Source organism: Micrasema longulum, unplaced genomic scaffold, assembly GCF_059751315.1.
Source record: "Micrasema longulum isolate JH-2025_06_02 unplaced genomic scaffold, ASM5975131v1 h1tg000912l, whole genome shotgun sequence".
NCBI lineage: Eukaryota > Metazoa > Arthropoda > Insecta > Trichoptera > Brachycentridae > Micrasema > Micrasema longulum.
In genome coordinates, this window is record NW_028278103.1 from 337,819 (window position 1) to 358,176 (window position 20,358).

Genomic DNA, 20,358 nt, shown 5'->3' on the forward strand with positions numbered 1-20,358 from the left:
AAAAATGATATTTTGAATAAATAAATAAAGAGCATCAAATAATTTAACTTGCGAACAACCTAGGACAAACAGAAAAAGAAACAGTTTTTCTTTTTACAGCAATCAATTTTTACAATTCACTTTCTAATGATCTAAAAAATATACAAAACATGTACGTACTTAAAAAACACGTAAATTAAATAGTTCTTACAGCCCGTGTGACGAGTGATATGTGATGTTATGTTATCGAATTTTTATTTAAACTATTGTGTTATTATATATAATATCCCCTCATACCAGCACTTTTGCTGATTGGGAATATTTCGTACCAATAAAAAATGTAATATTATGTAATATGTATAGTTTAAAAACCTTGTATTTTGTCATAAATAAATAAATAGTCTAAAACGATGATCTTGGTTCATAAGAATTGTATTGGGTGTTAACACAAGGCGTGTCTGTTTAAAAAAAATAAATTATAATGAGCACCAAAAGTAAAACAAAATTGTAAAGATTTTTACATTATTCAAAAGAAAATTATCTGTTGTATTATATACTGTATTTCCTTTTACATATTCATGTATTTGAATACAAGCCTTCAAAACGGAATGCCAAGTAGACGAAAGTGAGCATTTTTGACACTCCTTCTGTTTGCGTTCAATCGAGGAAATAAAGCTGATAAAGCTGCTCGCGATATTTGAGCAGTGTACGGTTAAAATGCTATGAATTATTGAATAATTTGTTTTAAATTAGTGAAGGAGAATACACCATTGATTAAATTGTTGTATTTTTTCTTGTTGTGTCCTCGTATCTTCATTAAAAAAAACGGGCTGAACTTGTTATAACTGTTGCGTGCCGATGTAGTAGCACAGATAGAAGGATAAATCGACGTCCATTAGATCAATTGACAAGACACAAAGATGTACCTATATTAATTTATTATTTCTTATTAAGAAGACATAACAAAAATACATTTTACTATTACACTTGAAAGCTACCGTATTTTATTTAAACTGAGTATTACGTCATAGTGACGAAATAATAACGTGACGCTATATTTCTAATTACCTCCCAAAGGACTGCGTACCGATTTACGTAATGAAAGTTTTGACCCGATGGAGGGGTAGGTTGATACCAAAAATAGTTACTTTTATTCTTCCCACGCGACATCCTGAGATTCACGCGAAATTCTATTTCTCAGGCTTTTGAAGCATATGGTTTTTAGGTGAATACCATTAGCGACCCGTTCAAATAAATGTGTAAAATATATGAATTGGTTCATGGTTTTTTACCAGATAGCTAAGCGCCAAATGCATCTGAGCTCTAGGAATATTACATCCTGTGGAGTACGTAATTTCTACCACCAGCTAATTTAATACATTATGTTCTTTGCAAGAACATAACATAACACATAATGGGAATGGTAATCATTGTATGCAATATTGTATAAAATGTACGTTTGTAAAAAAAAAAAGATCTGATAAAAAAAATCTTTAAATAAAATTAAAACGGTTAATATCGAATTATTTTTAGAAAGTATCTGCTGGCAAAATAATGAATGCAATGGAATATAAAGAGACTACTCCAAACAGTGACAGGTCATAGGCCTTGTAAATTCCTAGACTTAAATATTCTATCATCAAAAATGTTTCCTTTCTCGGTTGAAATAAATTTTGAAATATGTATGGCGATAATGAAGGAATGTAGAGCGGCCAAAACAGACTTTATCAGATAAAACCTCGAGTCTTTTCATGTCAAAAGGCATGTGTATTTGTGTATGTGTACGGCAAAATGTAAGAAAGTGAAAGAAAGATGTGTTTGCCAGGGGTGATGCAAATGGCGTTTTGTCCATTTTGCCTTTTTATATTGGACATTGCATGATGGTTGTCAAAGGTAATTTTACTACAGTGAATTACTGTCATTATCTTACTGATGATTTTGAAATGAAACTCACTCGAGCATTCAAGAATTTAACAAAAAAAACTTAAATCTTTTGAAAATATTATTTTGTAATGTCTATCATCAGTTTCGTTATTATGAGACCAGGAATTTCAATAGCCATCTAATTTCTAGATAAATGCTAGAAACTTTTTCGGCACAGAGACAATACTCTTACATTGGACAAAACATAATTTATGACCCATGGAAACGCTGTAAGAGGTTACCGATTGCTTTCCTTGGTGATTTTTTTTGCGGAGAGCCTAAGAGGTAGATAAAAGCTGATAAATGGCAGAAAAAAATGTTAATTTGCTTTTAAAAATGATTTTTTTTTTTTCAACATTTATTAACTATTTTTTAGGTGGTAAAATATTTTTTTTAACTATCTTAGAATACGGTTATAAACCCTAGTACGAATCAAAAGTAACTTTTTTTGTATTATTATTTTTATTTATGTATAATAAAATAAATAAACAAATAAAATAAATGGCATAATGCAAGTTGATGCATTTACAATATTACATACTATGTACATATAAGTTGTATACCGTAAACGACTTTACATCTCTAAGCCAAGAGAGACCTTGATACGCGACAATAATGATTTCAATTTATCATTCTATGAACTGTATGAAGTATGCTGGTATATGGTATCTATGCACAAATGTGTGCTGGTATGTGTGATTCTGTACGTAGTTCTCCTTTTTTAAAGAAAAATTATAATAGAATTTGTTACTAAAAACACCAAATAAACGCTGTTCTACAGCACGCAAACTGAAAAAATTGTCAATTATATTTTTTTACAAAATATAAGAATTGCTTTACCGCTCTCCATCAATAAATGTATTTAAGAATCACATTTTATTATGCCTTATAAGAAAATATATTTTTACGAATATAATCATTGCATGGTGTAGAAAATAGAATAACAAAAATGCTCAATCTAGACGAATTGACCGACACAGAAAAAATAAAAATGATATTTTGAATAAATAAATAAAGAGCATCAAATAATTTAACTTGCGAACAACCTAGGACAAACAGAAAAAGAAACAGTTTTTCTTTTTACAGCAATCAATTTTTACAATTCACTTTCTAATGATCTAAAAAATATACAAAACATGTACGTACTTAAAAAACACGTAAATTAAATAGTTCTTACAGCCCGTGTGACGAGTGATATGTGATGTTATGTTATCGAATTTTTATTTAAACTATTGTGTTATTATATATAATATCCCCTCATACCAGCACTTTTGCTGATTGGGAATATTTCGTACCAATAAAAAATGTAATATTATGTAATATGTATAGTTTAAAAACCTTGTATTTTGTCATAAATAAATAAATAGTCTAAAACGATGATCTTGGTTCATAAGAATTGTATTGGGTGTTAACACAAGGCGTGTCTGTTTAAAAAAAATAAATTATAATGAGCACCAAAAGTAAAACAAAATTGTAAAGATTTTTACATTATTCAAAAGAAAATTATCTGTTGTATTATATACTGTATTTCCTTTTACATATTCATGTATTTGAATACAAGCCTTCAAAACGGAATGCCAAGTAGACGAAAGTGAGCATTTTTGACACTCCTTCTGTTTGCGTTCAATCGAGGAAATAAAGCTGATAAAGCTGCTCGCGATATTTGAGCAGTGTACGGTTAAAATGCTATGAATTATTGAATAATTTGTTTTAAATTAGTGAAGGAGAATACACCATTGATTAAATTGTTGTATTTTTTCTTGTTGTGTCCTCGTATCTTCATTAAAAAAAACGGGCTGAACTTGTTATAACTGTTGCGTGCCGATGTAGTAGCACAGATAGAAGGATAAATCGACGTCCATTAGATCAATTGACAAGACACAAAGATGTACCTATATTAATTTATTATTTCTTATTAAGAAGACATAACAAAAATACATTTTACTATTACACTTGAAAGCTACCGTATTTTATTTAAACTGAGTATTACGTCATAGTGACGAAATAATAACGTGACGCTATATTTCTAATTACCTCCCAAAGGACTGCGTACCGATTTACGTAATGAAAGTTTTGACCCGATGGAGGGGTAGGTTGATACCAAAAATAGTTACTTTTATTCTTCCCACGCGACATCCTGAGATTCACGCGAAATTCTATTTCTCAGGCTTTTGAAGCATATGGTTTTTAGGTGAATACCATTAGCGACCCGTTCAAATAAATGTGTAAAATATATGAATTGGTTCATGGTTTTTTACCAGATAGCTAAGCGCCAAATGCATCTGAGCTCTAGGAATATTACATCCTGTGGAGTACGTAATTTCTACCACCAGCTAATTTAATACATTATGTTCTTTGCAAGAACATAACATAACACATAATGGGAATGGTAATCATTGTATGCAATATTGTATAAAATGTACGTTTGTAAAAAAAAAAAGATCTGATAAAAAAAATCTTTAAATAAAATTAAAACGGTTAATATCGAATTATTTTTAGAAAGTATCTGCTGGCAAAATAATGAATGCAATGGAATATAAAGAGACTACTCCAAACAGTGACAGGTCATAGGCCTTGTAAATTCCTAGACTTAAATATTCTATCATCAAAAATGTTTCCTTTCTCGGTTGAAATAAATTTTGAAATATGTATGGCGATAATGAAGGAATGTAGAGCGGCCAAAACAGACTTTATCAGATAAAACCTCGAGTCTTTTCATGTCAAAAGGCATGTGTATTTGTGTATGTGTACGGCAAAATGTAAGAAAGTGAAAGAAAGATGTGTTTGCCAGGGGTGATGCAAATGGCGTTTTGTCCATTTTGCCTTTTTATATTGGACATTGCATGATGGTTGTCAAAGGTAATTTTACTACAGTGAATTACTGTCATTATCTTACTGATGATTTTGAAATGAAACTCACTCGAGCATTCAAGAATTTAACAAAAAAAACTTAAATCTTTTGAAAATATTATTTTGTAATGTCTATCATCAGTTTCGTTATTATGAGACCAGGAATTTCAATAGCCATCTAATTTCTAGATAAATGCTAGAAACTTTTTCGGCACAGAGACAATACTCTTACATTGGACAAAACATAATTTATGACCCATGGAAACGCTGTAAGAGGTTACCGATTGCTTTCCTTGGTGATTTTTTTTGCGGAGAGCCTAAGAGGTAGATAAAAGCTGATAAATGGCAGAAAAAAATGTTAATTTGCTTTTAAAAATGATTTTTTTTTTTTCAACATTTATTAACTATTTTTTAGGTGGTAAAATATTTTTTTTAACTATCTTAGAATACGGTTATAAACCCTAGTACGAATCAAAAGTAACTTTTTTTGTATTATTATTTTTATTTATGTATAATAAAATAAATAAACAAATAAAATAAATGGCATAATGCAAGTTGATGCATTTACAATATTACATACTATGTACATATAAGTTGTATACCGTAAACGACTTTACATCTCTAAGCCAAGAGAGACCTTGATACGCGACAATAATGATTTCAATTTATCATTCTATGAACTGTATGAAGTATGCTGGTATATGGTATCTATGCACAAATGTGTGCTGGTATGTGTGATTCTGTACGTAGTTCTCCTTTTTGTTTTGATAACAAGTTACTTTTATGATACATAGAGTAGACAGTAAATTAAAATATGTGAATACAAAACTGAGGGGCGCTGGGCTTATGAAAAACGAAATGAAAAAAAAAGGATTTTTAAATTCATTATATGACTTATCGGTTATTCAACTCCTGTATAATGCCGCAACTTCTAAATAGGTGTGAATCTTGGTACCTTACCAAAACTCTTAAAACCAAAATTCTGAGTTTTGTGGAGAAGGTTAGACATAATAACATATTTTTTACTATGTTTCTTACTATGTATTTTCTTTTTACTATGCATTTAATTGGGTTTTTAAATACGTTTATTACTTTGTTTTCACAACATTTTTTGCTTTGTTTTTTTTTTACCATGTATTTCATTGTTTCTCACAATGCGTAATAATTTTATTTATTTTTCTATGTATTGATTACTATTATAAATATATATATATATATACTCGTATATTTGACTGGCTTTGAACGGGGTGAATTACCGTAGTTAGTTAGTCAAAGCAATGTAGCATAAATGTATATTTTATTTATTTAGGAAAAAAAACAACAGTTTTTACATATAATTCATATAGAAAATAAGGGTAGATAACTTTAATTGTAAAAACCGCCAGTAATCATTTTCTACGGCTATGTAAGTTATTAATCAAATGCACACATTAGAATAACCCAGTAATAAAATAAAATTCATTTAAAAGTTAAGAAATGTTAATAATTCAGAAACTGAAAAATAAATATGTAAATATAATAAATAATAAAAAAAGTAAAAATTAAATAAAAATAATGATAAATAAAATACAAATATTTGATAAATAAATACATTTGTAAATTTGTTTTTTTTAATTAGAAAATAAAAAACTTTAAAAAATAATAACATTATTAAAAATAAAGTAAAAGATGTTATAAAAAAAATATTAAAAAATGTCTAAATAATTTATTTTTTTTACCACTAAACACCATCCATAACACGTTAAACAAGATAATTACCTACTTTACAAAATCAAATATGTTTTATTTCATTGTTTGCCGAACTCAATTAGGTGTTTTGTGTTGATTGTCTTTATTGCATAGTCTGCAAATTTTTTTCAGTTACAGTAAATGATGCTGATATTTTGGGTGTTAGGAACGAGTATATTACAACAGAGATGAAGAACATTTAAGAGAAGGTAATGTAGAAGTCTAGGCATCTACAGGGCTTATGACCTGTCAATGGCTGGTTTAAGTGGCCACTTTACACACTGTGTAACATTTACCATTTTGCCCATATTTGAACATCTATATTCCTTCAATTCTTTCATCTGTTGATGTTTGTGAAGTTAAAGAGCTGAAACCTTTATTTATGCGGGTGAGATTCATCTAATTGAATTATTTCACCTACATACTAGGCAACGCCTGAAAATCAGCCATTGACAGGTGCCCTGTAGATGCCTAGACTTCTACATTACCTTATCTTAAATGTTCTTCATCTCTGTTGTAATATGTAATATGAAATCTTTCGTGTTATAAGTTTTTGTTTATGATCGGTATTCTTTAAACAGACAACAATTCGACTGATAATTTATTCTCGATAGTAATATCTAATTATTACTTTGTGTGAATATGGAATAAATTACTGTGATAGAATGTGGAATAACTGAGAAAGTAATGTGGTCATTCATTTATTTATTTATTATATATACGGCCTAAGCCAATTACAACAGTTACCTGAAGAAACATAAATGCAAGAAACTGAACAAAAAGAACATAAAACTATGTAGCAAAGACAAAGGCAAAACAATAATGGTGTAAAAACGAAAGACATAAGACTTTGAGCTAAACCATACCAATACAACTTCAACCCACACTGCTTAGTCGTGACTACGAAAAGCCGGAAAATAAGATGACTAATCTACACATTCTGGACATTGGGACATAAAAACAAAAGTTGTCCTTCGAAGATTTTATAATTAGCAGATTTAGTCATGTCTAAAATCATGTATTAATATAATACACATAAATACAATACGTATGTGTTAATAGAATGTGTAAATATGTCTACATGTGCAGGTTCATACACATGTATATTTGTGAAGTGCCCCGAAACAACGCGGATTTTCTAGCGAGTGAATTTAAACGAGTGTAATTCTTATGAATAAATAAATAAATAGATCTTTCATGTTGTGTCTTTGTATTCAATCAATTAGTCAATAAGTATTTCATCAAAATCAAACAACATGTATAATGTTGAAGAAAATAATATGCCAATTTTCATACTTTGAGAACCATGAGTTACAAGCAGTTTAACTCTCGCGTTCGTATCGAAGAAATTAATTCAGTATGAAACATGCATTCACTATAACAACATTAGAATTGTAACATAATACAGAGCAAAATAATACGGAATTCAAAAGACGATAACTTGATTTACATGTTATGAATAAATAGAAAAAAAACATGACTTTTCACCTTGAGGGTAGTGTGTGTTAATTTATTCAAGGCGTTTGGACTGTGTTAGAATTTTATTTAACTTACATAAAAAAACAAATGTTTCGATTGTTTTATGAAAAATACAACATAAAATAAATTAATAGTTCATACGTCTATACGACCTTCAAGTTTCAAGTTCAGTGCTGCGAGTGATGTCAAAATGTCAAGAGCAACTAACATGTGTACTTCGATGAGCTTGTTCGTTGTCATGTCACTTTTTATATCGTGCACGGATAGTGTTAATATTTTAGCAGTTTTACCGATTTATATTAAATCTCATAATATATTTACGCAGACGATAGTGCGAGAATTAGCAGAAAGGGGACACAATGTAACGATTTTGACACCTTTCGAAGAAGTTGACCCACCCCCGAATTTTCATCAGATTCTTACGGATAAAAAAACGTGCTGGGATAAAGGTAAAATATTATAAACATATAATTTTCTATGTGAGCATTGCATTCGTACATTGACTACATCGTTTCTAGATCATTAAAAAACAAAAATGTTTTTATTTAAAGGATGCAAAAGAAAAATCTAAATTTTTTATTTTTTATTTATTTAAATGTAAGTTTAGTGGGTAGTTTTAAGGACGACATATATTATACATAATATGGTATATTTTTTTTACTTGTATTAGTAAAAAGTAAAAGGTAAATGATGTAAGATCATTGATACAACATTAAGGAAGAGAGGGAGCAAAATTGGACTAGGTGGGAATGGAAAAGGGATAGACATGGTTATAGTCTTAGAGCATTATAGTTGACTTTGATTCAGTGATCGCATGAAAGACGACAACTTGTTATCAAAAAAATCTAGAGTGATATATTTGTTGACAGACCTTAAAATTCTAGGCAAGGCGGAGTGAAAGCCATTATTAGTTCCATGGTTTTTATTATCGAAAAGTAAATTTTGTCTTAGGTTTCTTTTTAGGATATCTAATTTTTAGTAGTTTAGGCGCATCAAAAAGTGAATTGAAGATTTGGAACAAGACGTTATTATTCAATGTCCGCTCTCTAGTTGGTGTCCACAAAGGCCAAGCATTTCTGTCGGCTGGCAGCTCCTGTGCATCCTCCGAAGTGAGGTTCGCGTCCCGTTGTTCTGACATGAACTGCTGACGAACAGTCAGCAGAGGACTTCCAGGACGCCGAGAACCTGATGCCTTGTAAAGTAGGCAAGCGTGGTTAAGGCAAGAGGCATTCGCGGCAATTGGTCAAACCAACCGTATCGCCTCCCAAAGTCAAGCCGCCGCACACCCAAGATTCTTCTGAGACACCTATTTTCAAAACTCAGAATGTTGCTGTTTTAGGCCCTAGTAAGGTGCCACGATTCGCATCTGTAGAGGAGAATAGGTGTTATGCAGGCGTTATATAGGCGGCACCTGACTTTCACTGACTAAAATGAGTTAAATTTGACACCTGCTATTCTTGGCCGCACTCCCAGTTGTTTTTTAAAGCTGCCATTTTCCGTAACATATACTCCCAGGTGTTTGAAAATCACGGCCCTTTTGATGACTTGGTTTGACAGAGATTGGACTCTCTCTCTTTAATCGGCGCCCTATGTCTGAGGATGGTTATCACGGCCAATTAAAGCCATGGCTCGTCTGTGGACAGTCTCCCTCCATTTTGAATGGTCTTATGCTGTTCTGTAGGCACTTGTCAATGATAGTTTTGATAATTCAGTGACCAAGACGCTCCATTTGTTTAGTTGACGTCTACGATCTTATTTTTATGACACTTTCTAAGAGGATAGTTTTTTTCCAAACTATCAGAGTTTCCTCTGGAAATATGTTCGAAAAATTGCAGGATCTTCTCTCGCATACGGATGTTAGTCATTCTCTTATGACTAGTTCCTGGAGTATAGATTCGCCGCAAACATCATATTTGGAAAGCTTTGATTTTTTTCTTTTCGGATTCTCTGTGTCATGGTACATGAACACTAAAAAAAAACAAGGCCTTCGCCAGTTTCTTTTTGGTGTTGATGGTTATACTGCGATTCTTCCAAACGTTCGCCAGCCGACTCTTAGCACTGTTGGCAATACCAACATGTCGCCGTATTCACCTTTACACCCACCACCATCAGTGATGAGAGAACCTAGATAAAGAACTAAAAGATCGGATATATTTCGACGACCTTGAAGATAAGACCTATTTGAGATATTTTTAAAATATTGGGGCAAGTCTAACGTTTGGGGTGTCAGTCTAGGGAAAACCGGGTTGTGGATCACAGGTTGGAGGTTCGATCCCCCTTCTACCCCGAATTCTCGTTTTCTAAAAGTGAGTTAATTGCAACGCGTTGAGAATGACCCCAAAATTGAAATGTTGGGGTAAATCATAAAAACGCTAATATTTCTTCGAAGGAAAAGTTATAAAAATAACATTTTTTTAAGTAACTGTTTCGTGTCAGCCTTAGGGAGATTGAATAAAAAGTTGTATAATTTGTAATATCGATATGAAAAAAAAATTTGTCAGTTTTCACAGTTTTAATAAGCAATAGGCACTCTGCATCTGATATACATGTTGTAATCTAAATATTTTGTTTAGAATGCACTTGAAGTACTTTACCTATATTTCACAAAAACGAAGTGTTATTTTTTTTTTAGTTTTTTTTATTATAAGCTACAATACTTTACAAAAAAAAACTTAAGAGTTCTTATCACTAAAAAAACCTGTTCTAAGAATGAATATTCACGTACTGTGTTTGAAATTTAATTTACATTGTTCACATGACTCAAATATATCTTTATTTCTTCTGTGCTTATTTTCTCCAAAGAGATTGCGATTTTTATGATTTTTTTTTGTGAACTGTTAACTTAAAGCACACAGTTTGGCACAAAAATATACCACTCACCTTTGACCAAATTTTGTGTTAATGGTTAGAAATATTGACAATTGTATTATTTTCTGCATAAATTAATAAGTTTAATTTAAAAATATTCAGCTTTTCGACTAAATCTAGTACAAATTATGAAATCTATTTATATCATTTATGTTACTTAAATTGCAAAATAATACAATAACATTGAAATTCAAGATAACAAGATAATTAATATGTAAATAATTCTGGTACGTGTATACGAAGAAATATACTGACTGAAATAATAATATTCTTAAGTCATAATATTAGATAAAGGTAGATAAAATATTTGTTTACTGTGTATTCAGTGCAATTATTCAATGACCTACCTGACTGCAAACTACAAAAGAATCTAATTATCTGTAATCAAGACAAAAAAAAACAAAAAAAATACTCCCTAACCCTCCAAACCATAAACAAAATATGATTTGCAACATAACCCAAACGGGTTTTAAAGAATAATATGGTAAATAAACACTTACAACCATGGAAGGTCGGACGACCTATATCTACACTTCAAATAAGATAATGTTTCACGGATTTAAAAATTACGTCATATTTATAATATCAGGTTGGTTGAAGATAATTGAGAACGACCAAGTAGGTAGGTACCTACCGTATTTTGCGGACAATAAGACGCATCGGACCACAAGACACACCCCAATTTTTGGTAGATTTTCAGAGTAAGAAAGTGCGTCATATGGTCCGAAAAAAACGGTATCTGCTTTCAATATTTTATTTCAAAACAAAATTTAACGGAAAATTTTTATTTCATTCCTAAATGGCTTTTCTCGTGTAATATTGATTTATTATTGATCATCTAGATACGTTTTATCATTTTTTATTTGAAGACTATTTTAGTATTATGCATATTTATTAAACTTATACTTCAAAAGTACAATTTTTCTGACTGATATCAAAGTCCTGCAGCTGATGGTGTCCTACCTGGGGCATATTATACTAATTGAATGAAGTATAAAATCGGTATATCGGTAAGTATAGGATCGACGAGATGTAAGCAGAAGGCAGATCTCCTGGCTGAGACTGGACGGGGATTAAAACAGTCAAGGTGAAGAAGACAATTGATATTCTTTTAAGTTATGTCTACTAATTTCAAAAATTCTTTTTTGGTTAATACGTGCCTTCTGTTCATTTTAATAACTGCAAAGTGAATAAAAAATGCGTGTTTTTTTTCTACGAATTTTAACATTTTTACCAGCGACCGTGTTTCATTGTAATTCACATCGTCAGACTGTAAGCTTACCTTCGCAGTTAATTACAGCAAATCATGTCTTACCTGGAATGAGAGAAAAACAGTTTTTTAGATTACGTTTAAATTGAACTAAAATAAAAGTACTTATGTTAATAATTAATCTATGGCACCGTACTATTTGAAAAATAAATCCAATATTTTTAGGCATTTAGTGAAGACAGAAGGTAATAAAAAACAAATTGAAAATCGTTATTTTTATATATGAGAGTAATTTAACATTTGATATTGCAACATTAAAATACTGAGAAGCATTGATTACATGATTTAATTATAAAGGTCAAAGACGGCATTAGTGGTGAGGTACTATCGATTTAAATTCAATTGACCTTTTTTGCGCAAACGTAATAATTATTAGATATTACATTTTTTTCTTTAGTAATAAGATTCTGAAAAAAAGTGGTATCAAACTATCATCATAATTATTCCTATCCGCACCTAATGGTGCATAGGGTACTGCATTAGTTCTCCAATCGGAGCGTATCCTGATTTTTTTTTTGTTATATGAAGGTAAGATGATCAAAAATAGAATGGAATTAAATCTAAACTAAAGAAACAACATGAAACTCAATCCACTCTAATAATTTATGTTCTTTACGTTAGTAAATATATAAAAAAAATCGAATTTAGAAATAATTTTTAAGTTACTTGAAAAACATTGAAATAAAAATTTTAAAAAATTTACCTAGAATCTGTAAAATTTATTCTTGAGTTAGCCACTGATATAATTGTAGACATAGAACTTAAATTTTAAAAAAATTGTAGTAAACATGGACAAGAATATCAAAACAATACTACATACAACATTCCAAAACAAGACAAGGACAATCGAGACCAATAAATCAGGGACTAAATTTATATAATAAACCACCAGACAAAATTAAACAAAAGACTCATACAAACTTTTGAAAAGGCGTAAAATAATTTGTATTCAACAATAGAGAATAAATAAAAAGTGATATATTATTACATTGCTGCTGTTTTTATTATTATCCATATACGTATATCGTATATGTGTATGTCATCACTGTCATACGTATTATTATGTAACTTTTTATTCCATTTTCGACATGTATTATAAATTTTTATTATTTTTATTTTTCTATTATTATTTTGTATATTTTGTATATTGTTTTGATTATTTTGCATATTTTTTTGATTACCTGTATATTGTTTTAATATGTAAATAAATATTTTTCATTTATATATCGAAGAGTCCCGACTTAAAACGGAATTTTCTAACAAGTCGGGACATAAAAAAACATATAATTGTGTCTATGTAAAATTGTGTATTTTGTGCATTAAATAAATAAAAAAATTGTGATAAATGTGAAAATCCGTAGGAGTTAATAAATAAGCTAATCAATAAAAAAAATGAATTCCGTACCAAAACACGAGCATCTTGCGTTATTAGAAAGATAACAATGTCTTCGAGAGGTTTCCTATTCTTACTTTTAAAAACTGATGTCTGATTTGCTGACGATTTCATTTATATTATCTTTATTTTAAGTTTTAAAGAATAATGTAAAACTTAAAATAAATATTGCGTATGATAGTCAATTCTCTCAAATCGACCATTCACGGAGACTTTATTAAGCTTAGCAATGTTGTATCAGTTGGATAAACTAATTTGAATTCCGGTACAAAATAATATAAATGCAAATGAAAGGCAAATTTATACACAAAAAATGAGAAACCACTGATAAGATAATTACATCATAATGTGTACATACGACGAAATTTGGGTAGAGCGCGAACCAAAATAGAACTTAAGTTAAATATAGGTTGTTAATTTATTTAATTTTATAATGTACCCCTACATATGCACATATGTTACGAAAAATGCACTTTGCTCGGTGATTAATAACATATTGAGTAACTTGTGAAAAAATTTAGTGCGAAAATGAAATGCAATTAAAAAAGTTCATTATTAAATGCAATTTAAGCTAACTCATTGTGCACGTACAGAACAATTCACAAAAATTAATTATGAAATATATATTGTAACAAATTTTTAAGTAGAAAATTTACTCTCGGAATTTGAAAAAGTTAAATACGAGAGAAAAACTGTTTTCTCTTGCCGCGAGAGTGGTTCTGAATAGCACTCCTAGTGCCCTATCGTTGGGCATTATTTCTACATGTTTTGCCTATCGAAGTGTTTGTGACGTACAAAGGCGTTAATTTATTATACTCTTTACTTAATTCTCACTTACATGTTTTTTTTCATTCATTACTTTCATTTTTATAACTTACTTCCAAAGATTATTGGCAATCTTTCTGCTCTATGTCCGCAAATTTGTTCTTCTTGAAATGATAATGTATTAAACAAACTTTTATTATCTCATACTTGCATTTAAAACGTTTATATATTAACCATATATATTTTAAGGTAATTTGTGTTCTGTTTAAAAAAAAAATATTTACCACAAAGATATTACAATTTATAACGTTTCTTGATTTGAATTTTAACTAAAAGGTTTCAAACTTTTTACCAAGCTCTTTCTTGTACCATTTTTCATATAATTACAAGTTTTAAACTATTATTTTTTTATACTTACGCACCCACACACACGCATCCTCTCCCTCATTCATTCCCACACGCACATGTACCCTCTCCCATGAATGATCATTCGCGCATACACACATTCACCTACACATGAATACAAACGCCACACACATACAATTACGTAAACTCTTTTCTTATTTATTATGTATCATTAGATTTACAGTGGATTTTTTAAATTGACTCTATTATTGTTAACATTTTTCTACTTATTTTGTTTATGAAATAGCTGTAAAAATCCCAAATAAAATTAATATTATTGGTTAAGCAAACAATTTTAAATATAAATGGTAATTTTAAATTTCTTTTAGTATGGCGCTTATTCATTTGTTTTTTTTCAGCTCCTGACGTAACAGATGAGGAGAGAGAATTTTATCTCATAACGAAGCCTTCATTTTTCGATCAGCAAATGGAAAGATGGGCTCCAATGCTCTGGTTCACCGAAGCAGCATTCAATTCATCAACAATGCAACAGTTTATTAAGAATGACAATACTAAATTCGATCTTATAATAACAGAGTTATTTTTGCAAGAAGCTTTCTTGATGTTTGTCCACAAGTACAAAGCACCAGTAGTTATGCTGTCGTCATTCGGTTCAGGTCATTACATTAATGAGCAAATGGGTAATCCTTTGATATTGTCTGCTATTCCTTTTGAATTCATGGACGCGGTAGGACCACTAAGCATATGGCAGAGAATCAGGAATACACTTTATACTATTGTGGATCTATACGGAAGGAAGTTCTACTACCTGCCGAAACAGCAAGCCTTGGCTGAAAAGCACTTTGCCGATCTACCAAATCCTTTGCCGAGACTGGTAGATTTAGAAAAGAATGTCTCTTTGATGTTAGTCAATACGCACTTCAGTATTGATACAGTTAGGCCAAATGTACCAAATATAATTGAAGTGGGCGGGGTTCACATAAAGGAACCAGGGGAGCTTCCAAAGGTATTGTGAGTTTCAAAATTATAAATTTATACTTTAAAATTAAGAGCTTAAGGTTATCATTCATCACATCCATATGGTTATAACTTCTAACTGTTCATTTTTTTATATTAAGGCAATTCATCCTAAGAATGATGATTTAACTGTTCACTTAATCAAAAAAAATCAAGCTATTCAGACCATTTCTCACTTCTTACCTTGTATCCAGTTTTTACCTATTCAGAAATTTATTCGCATTTTATACATTTAAATAATAAATCATCCACTCACCATCAAACATATTTTAATCAATCCCTATAAATGTTTTTAAAACAAGTCTAGACATTTTATCAAAATTATTCTTTAGACACATCCATCAAAAATGTCGATCCCTCTTTAAATATACGTACAAACTATATTCAAATTAATACTTATACATTTGTCTAACCAAAATTTTCACAAACTTTGTAGAAATTCACATTACATGGTTTTGGTTTTATGGAACTTGAAAATGTAATCGTTCACTCTTCTTCCCCATTCCATTTTAAAGTCGAACAAGAAAATTCTAAAAACGAGAATGCGTATTATTTCCAAAGTACAAAAACAACACTTGGAAGACAATTCTATTCAATATAGAAAATCTCCATTGGTATTGTGGAGCTGAAATCTCGCTGTAAAATCAATCTCAATATTTTTGAGACTATTTTCAATATTGATTTCAAAGTAAAAACTTTCAAAGAAAATAAGCTGCTGTACATACCTATAATGAGACTTTTGTCTGGGTGTTTAATCTCAAGTTGAATTTAAAAATCAAAAGAGACAGGTAGGTATTACCAATTTTCTTTTTTTTGTAACATCCTTTTTTGCATGAAAAGCAGAATACGCTTTCAAAACTTTTACTATTGCATTTTTAAAAATTACTAATGTTAAAAAAATCTGGCTTTACCGCTTATAACGTGAACATGAGAATATATGATACACATAAAATACACATTTTTAATTATTCCAAAAAAAATTTTTTAACCAGTTAGGAAACAAAAATCACCTAATTTATGTTGAAAAATTCATCAAAAGTAGTAATATGTTTATAAATTATTTTCCGTGCGTGAGGCAAGTATTTTAGCCACTAAACCAGGGAGATCATTATACTACAGTAATTTAGTAAATAGACCACCTTAACAGGAATCTGATAATGTTAGGTTCAAATCCTGGAGCCGATAGAGATTCTTTATCAGTCTGTGATGATTGCTTTATAGTGAATTTTATTTTTTAGTAAACATTGGTAGGTTTCTGGGCGTGCGGGGAAATATTCGATCAGGGAAGCAGTCACTTGGTACTTGGTACATAGGTAAAATATTTGCCTTCTACTAACACAGTAATTCGAATTAAGTGCTTTGAAATAATCTAAAAGGCAATTTATTGTCTGCCATTATTTCGGCATCTAAGAGTTATATTTCAAAGTTTAATATTATAATAACATCGTGCTAACCGATGTCAGTGCTAATTTTGTTATAAAACAGTCACAAAATTAAAAAAATAAACAAGTATTAAGTTTGTGAAAATTGCTTCCACAGAGCTAAACTAAAAATCTCATACTTAGTACTGGGTGACCGCCTGATAGGAACAAGGAACCAACAGATTTATGCAGTTCTTTATTTCTGAATTAAACGAAGCGCAGTAGACATACTTTAGTCAGCGCATTACTGCGCAGGCGAAAGGTTGTATGCGAGATTGTTGCAAATTTTTGGAAGTTAATAATAAATGAACATCAAACCCATCGCAGATCACTAGGATTAACAATAAACTAAATGAAAATATTTGTTGCAGTTACTAAAAAGATAAGTTAACTTATAGCAGTGACTGATTAATTAGAAGTCAAATTTTTAGGGAAGCGTTGATTTAGTCCAAGCTGATTAGATCATCCATGGTGGGTATAATTATTATGAAAAGTGTAAGCATATCTTATGTATTTTACAATAACACATTAACCACAAATTAAGTTGTTAGCTTTTATACAAAACGTGAAGATATTACGATAACATAATTCGTTCATTGAATATTGACGTACAAAAGTAAATTAGTCATTTAAATCTTTAAGTCATTCAGTGTTTAAATTAAAAATAATGTAAGTATGTTCAAAGCTTAATTTAAAATCAATACCAGACTTTGGACTGAGTGCATTCTTCGATGAGCAATAAAATAAAATAATCATTGTCTCCTTGTTTAAAAACAATTGCTCGTAATTGATAATATCATACATATACAATATTTACATTCATTACTCATACTATCAATGAACATGCGTATTGCTAGTGATTATTTATTTACACATAGGAAATAATTAATAATTTAGAGGTATCATATATGCAAGACTGTCAGGACATGGATAGGAAAATAAATATTTTGATATTGACTCCATAAATATGTTCGGCATACTAAATGGTATAATCGATGTTCCATCATTACTGGGAAAAGTAAAATTCAATATTCCGACTCGTAGATTGAGAAACAATGAAGTACTGTTCATCGATCAGCATAGAACAAACTATAAGCTAAATTTTCCAATGACCCGCCTTTGTCGTATTGTTAACTCAAGACAGGATTTGGACTTTTTTGGTTTAAGTTTACAACGATTTAAACGAGCACTAAATAAATAGTCCAGATCTTGTCTCGATGTCCCTTATGTTTGTCAATGCTTCTTTCTTTTTTTTTAAATGTTTTAAAGTATTCTTTTATTGTAATATTTAAAGCTTATAAATTGTAAACATAGACAATGTCCGTTAATAAAAAATAAAAAAATATCAAAGCAAATGAATCAGTAAAAAAAAATGGCATTTTGGTTCTAAGCTCCAACGCTATTTGTCAATTTCTCTTTAATGGTTTTTAAAACTTGTATAAAAAAACGATCGGTAGGAATTTATTAAATTTTAACAAAAAATAGTATAAGACTAATATGTGCTTTATTTATCGGATTAATATTATTTTTTTCAAATTGGTTTAAAATCTTTAGTAGCTCATTTTTCAGTAGTTCATGGGATTAATAATTCGGGGACTATCAACTTTATCAAATTGAGGGTTGTCGGGTAGATAATTCAAAATTTCATTTTATTGATAATTTGATCTATCAGTATTTAATTGCAAACATTTTCTGTAGGTTGCAAACATATTGTAATATCTTTATTTGAAAAACATATTTTTAATGCCCTTATTACAATGGGAAGTAAACAGTTGGTCAAACAGCTTTAATATTACCTGTAAAGTAAAACTAAGTTTTCTTTATGAAAAGTATAATACCCACAACTCTTTTTTAAAACATATTCGAATACAGGATACCGATGACGACACTTTAAGTTTTGAAATATCACATATTACGAATACCGATAAAAATATGTGAAATGGATTTTAAAAATACAATTTTATTTTCGAAATCAATATAGATATTGTGGAGAAATGTTTTTATACATATATGTTTTTTAAATAGTTAAAATCTATGTCTCCACTAAAGCACAAAATATTTGACTATGTGTAGCGTCAAGATTCATGACGATGTTCTATTAAATTTAAACAGTCATAAAAAAAGTTCAAAATTTAAACTAATCGGGGGGTATTAATTCGGTAGTACTCGTATTTTATAAACTCTTATTCATTGAAAATTATAAAAAAAATATATTTCTGTATTTTGCATCAGAAATTTTGAGAATTTTAAATATTCATCTAAATTGTGATATGGTGCACGCGCAGCTAGTTTTAGGGAAAAGTAAAATAACAGTGATAAACAAAAGATATTCGGTGTTAAAATTTAAGTAAAAATATTAATACATAACACAAGCCCCGTTTTTATTGTACCTCACAATTAATTTGCTTTTATGAAAACTCCCCCATTACTTAATATTTTTGTTCAAGTAAGAAGTATGGCCGTAGTAATGGGCAAAAGTTTTTCCATACTTAATCGCTCTGAGATAAAAATTTCCGCTTTTCAGGATCTGAAAAAATTCATGGATGAGGCTCAAAACGGGGTGATATTTTTCAGTCTTGGGACCATCGTAAAAAGTTCCGAGCTGTCAACGAAAAAACTTGAATTCATTGTCAAAGTATTTAGCGAACTCAAACAGAGGGTTTTGTGGAAATGGGACAATGACAGCCCGCCAAAAGTGCCAAAGAACGTCTTTATTTCAAAATGGCTTCCGCAAGCGGCTATTTTAGGTAAGTAAAGTAAAATAACGCATTTAGCAGTAGTAATTTTTTATGACTACTTTTGTTTAAATTAATTTAGTACTCACTGTTATTTGGCATATTATTTTTTATTGTAATTTCTTCTCTATAAACCATATCTCATTTATCATTTCAATTATGTGTTCGTATTATTTTCTTTTGATTCCAATGATACTATTATTTAGTATATTTCAACAATGTTTCAGTATGTCCAAATGCTTGCAGACTGGCTGAATTTCCTCATCAAGGACTTATTCATATTTAAATTTGTGTTAATTTATTTTACTTCACAAAAGTCAAAAGATGGAAGAGTTGAGGAAATGTGCATGTTCAAACATGGGCAGAATGGTGAATGTTACACAGAGTGTAGACTTCCATATTCCCTTCTCAAAAATGTTTTACCTCTCTGTTAAAATAAATTTAAATTTTTTATATTTGATTATGCATGTAACAAAATTTACAAACTTTATATTTTGATATTTATATCTGTGTTTTTTATGTTTCCTTTTTAGGCATGTAACTATTTTATTATTTACGCTTTTC

The 20,358-nt window shown here is 29.9% G+C and overlaps 2 protein-coding genes across 2 annotated transcripts in view; one reads left to right on the top strand and one right to left on the bottom strand.

The window, feature by feature from the left end:
- LOC148278207 (uncharacterized) overlaps positions 1–20,358 on the bottom strand; it is a 355,411-nt gene that overhangs the window by 274,898 nt on the left and 60,155 nt on the right. The gene's annotated exons all lie outside the window — the stretch shown is intronic.
- Positions 1–20,358, top strand: part of LOC148278210 (uncharacterized) — a 33,974-nt gene that overhangs the window by 11,939 nt on the left and 1,677 nt on the right. Inside the window, exons 6-8 of the mRNA XM_088231755.1 lie at positions 8,090–8,408; positions 15,020–15,627; positions 19,584–19,806. Of these exons, the coding sequence (XP_088087881.1) occupies positions 8,090–8,408; positions 15,020–15,627; positions 19,584–19,806 (1,150 nt within the window). The remainder of the gene's footprint in view (positions 1–8,089; positions 8,409–15,019; positions 15,628–19,583; positions 19,807–20,358) is intronic.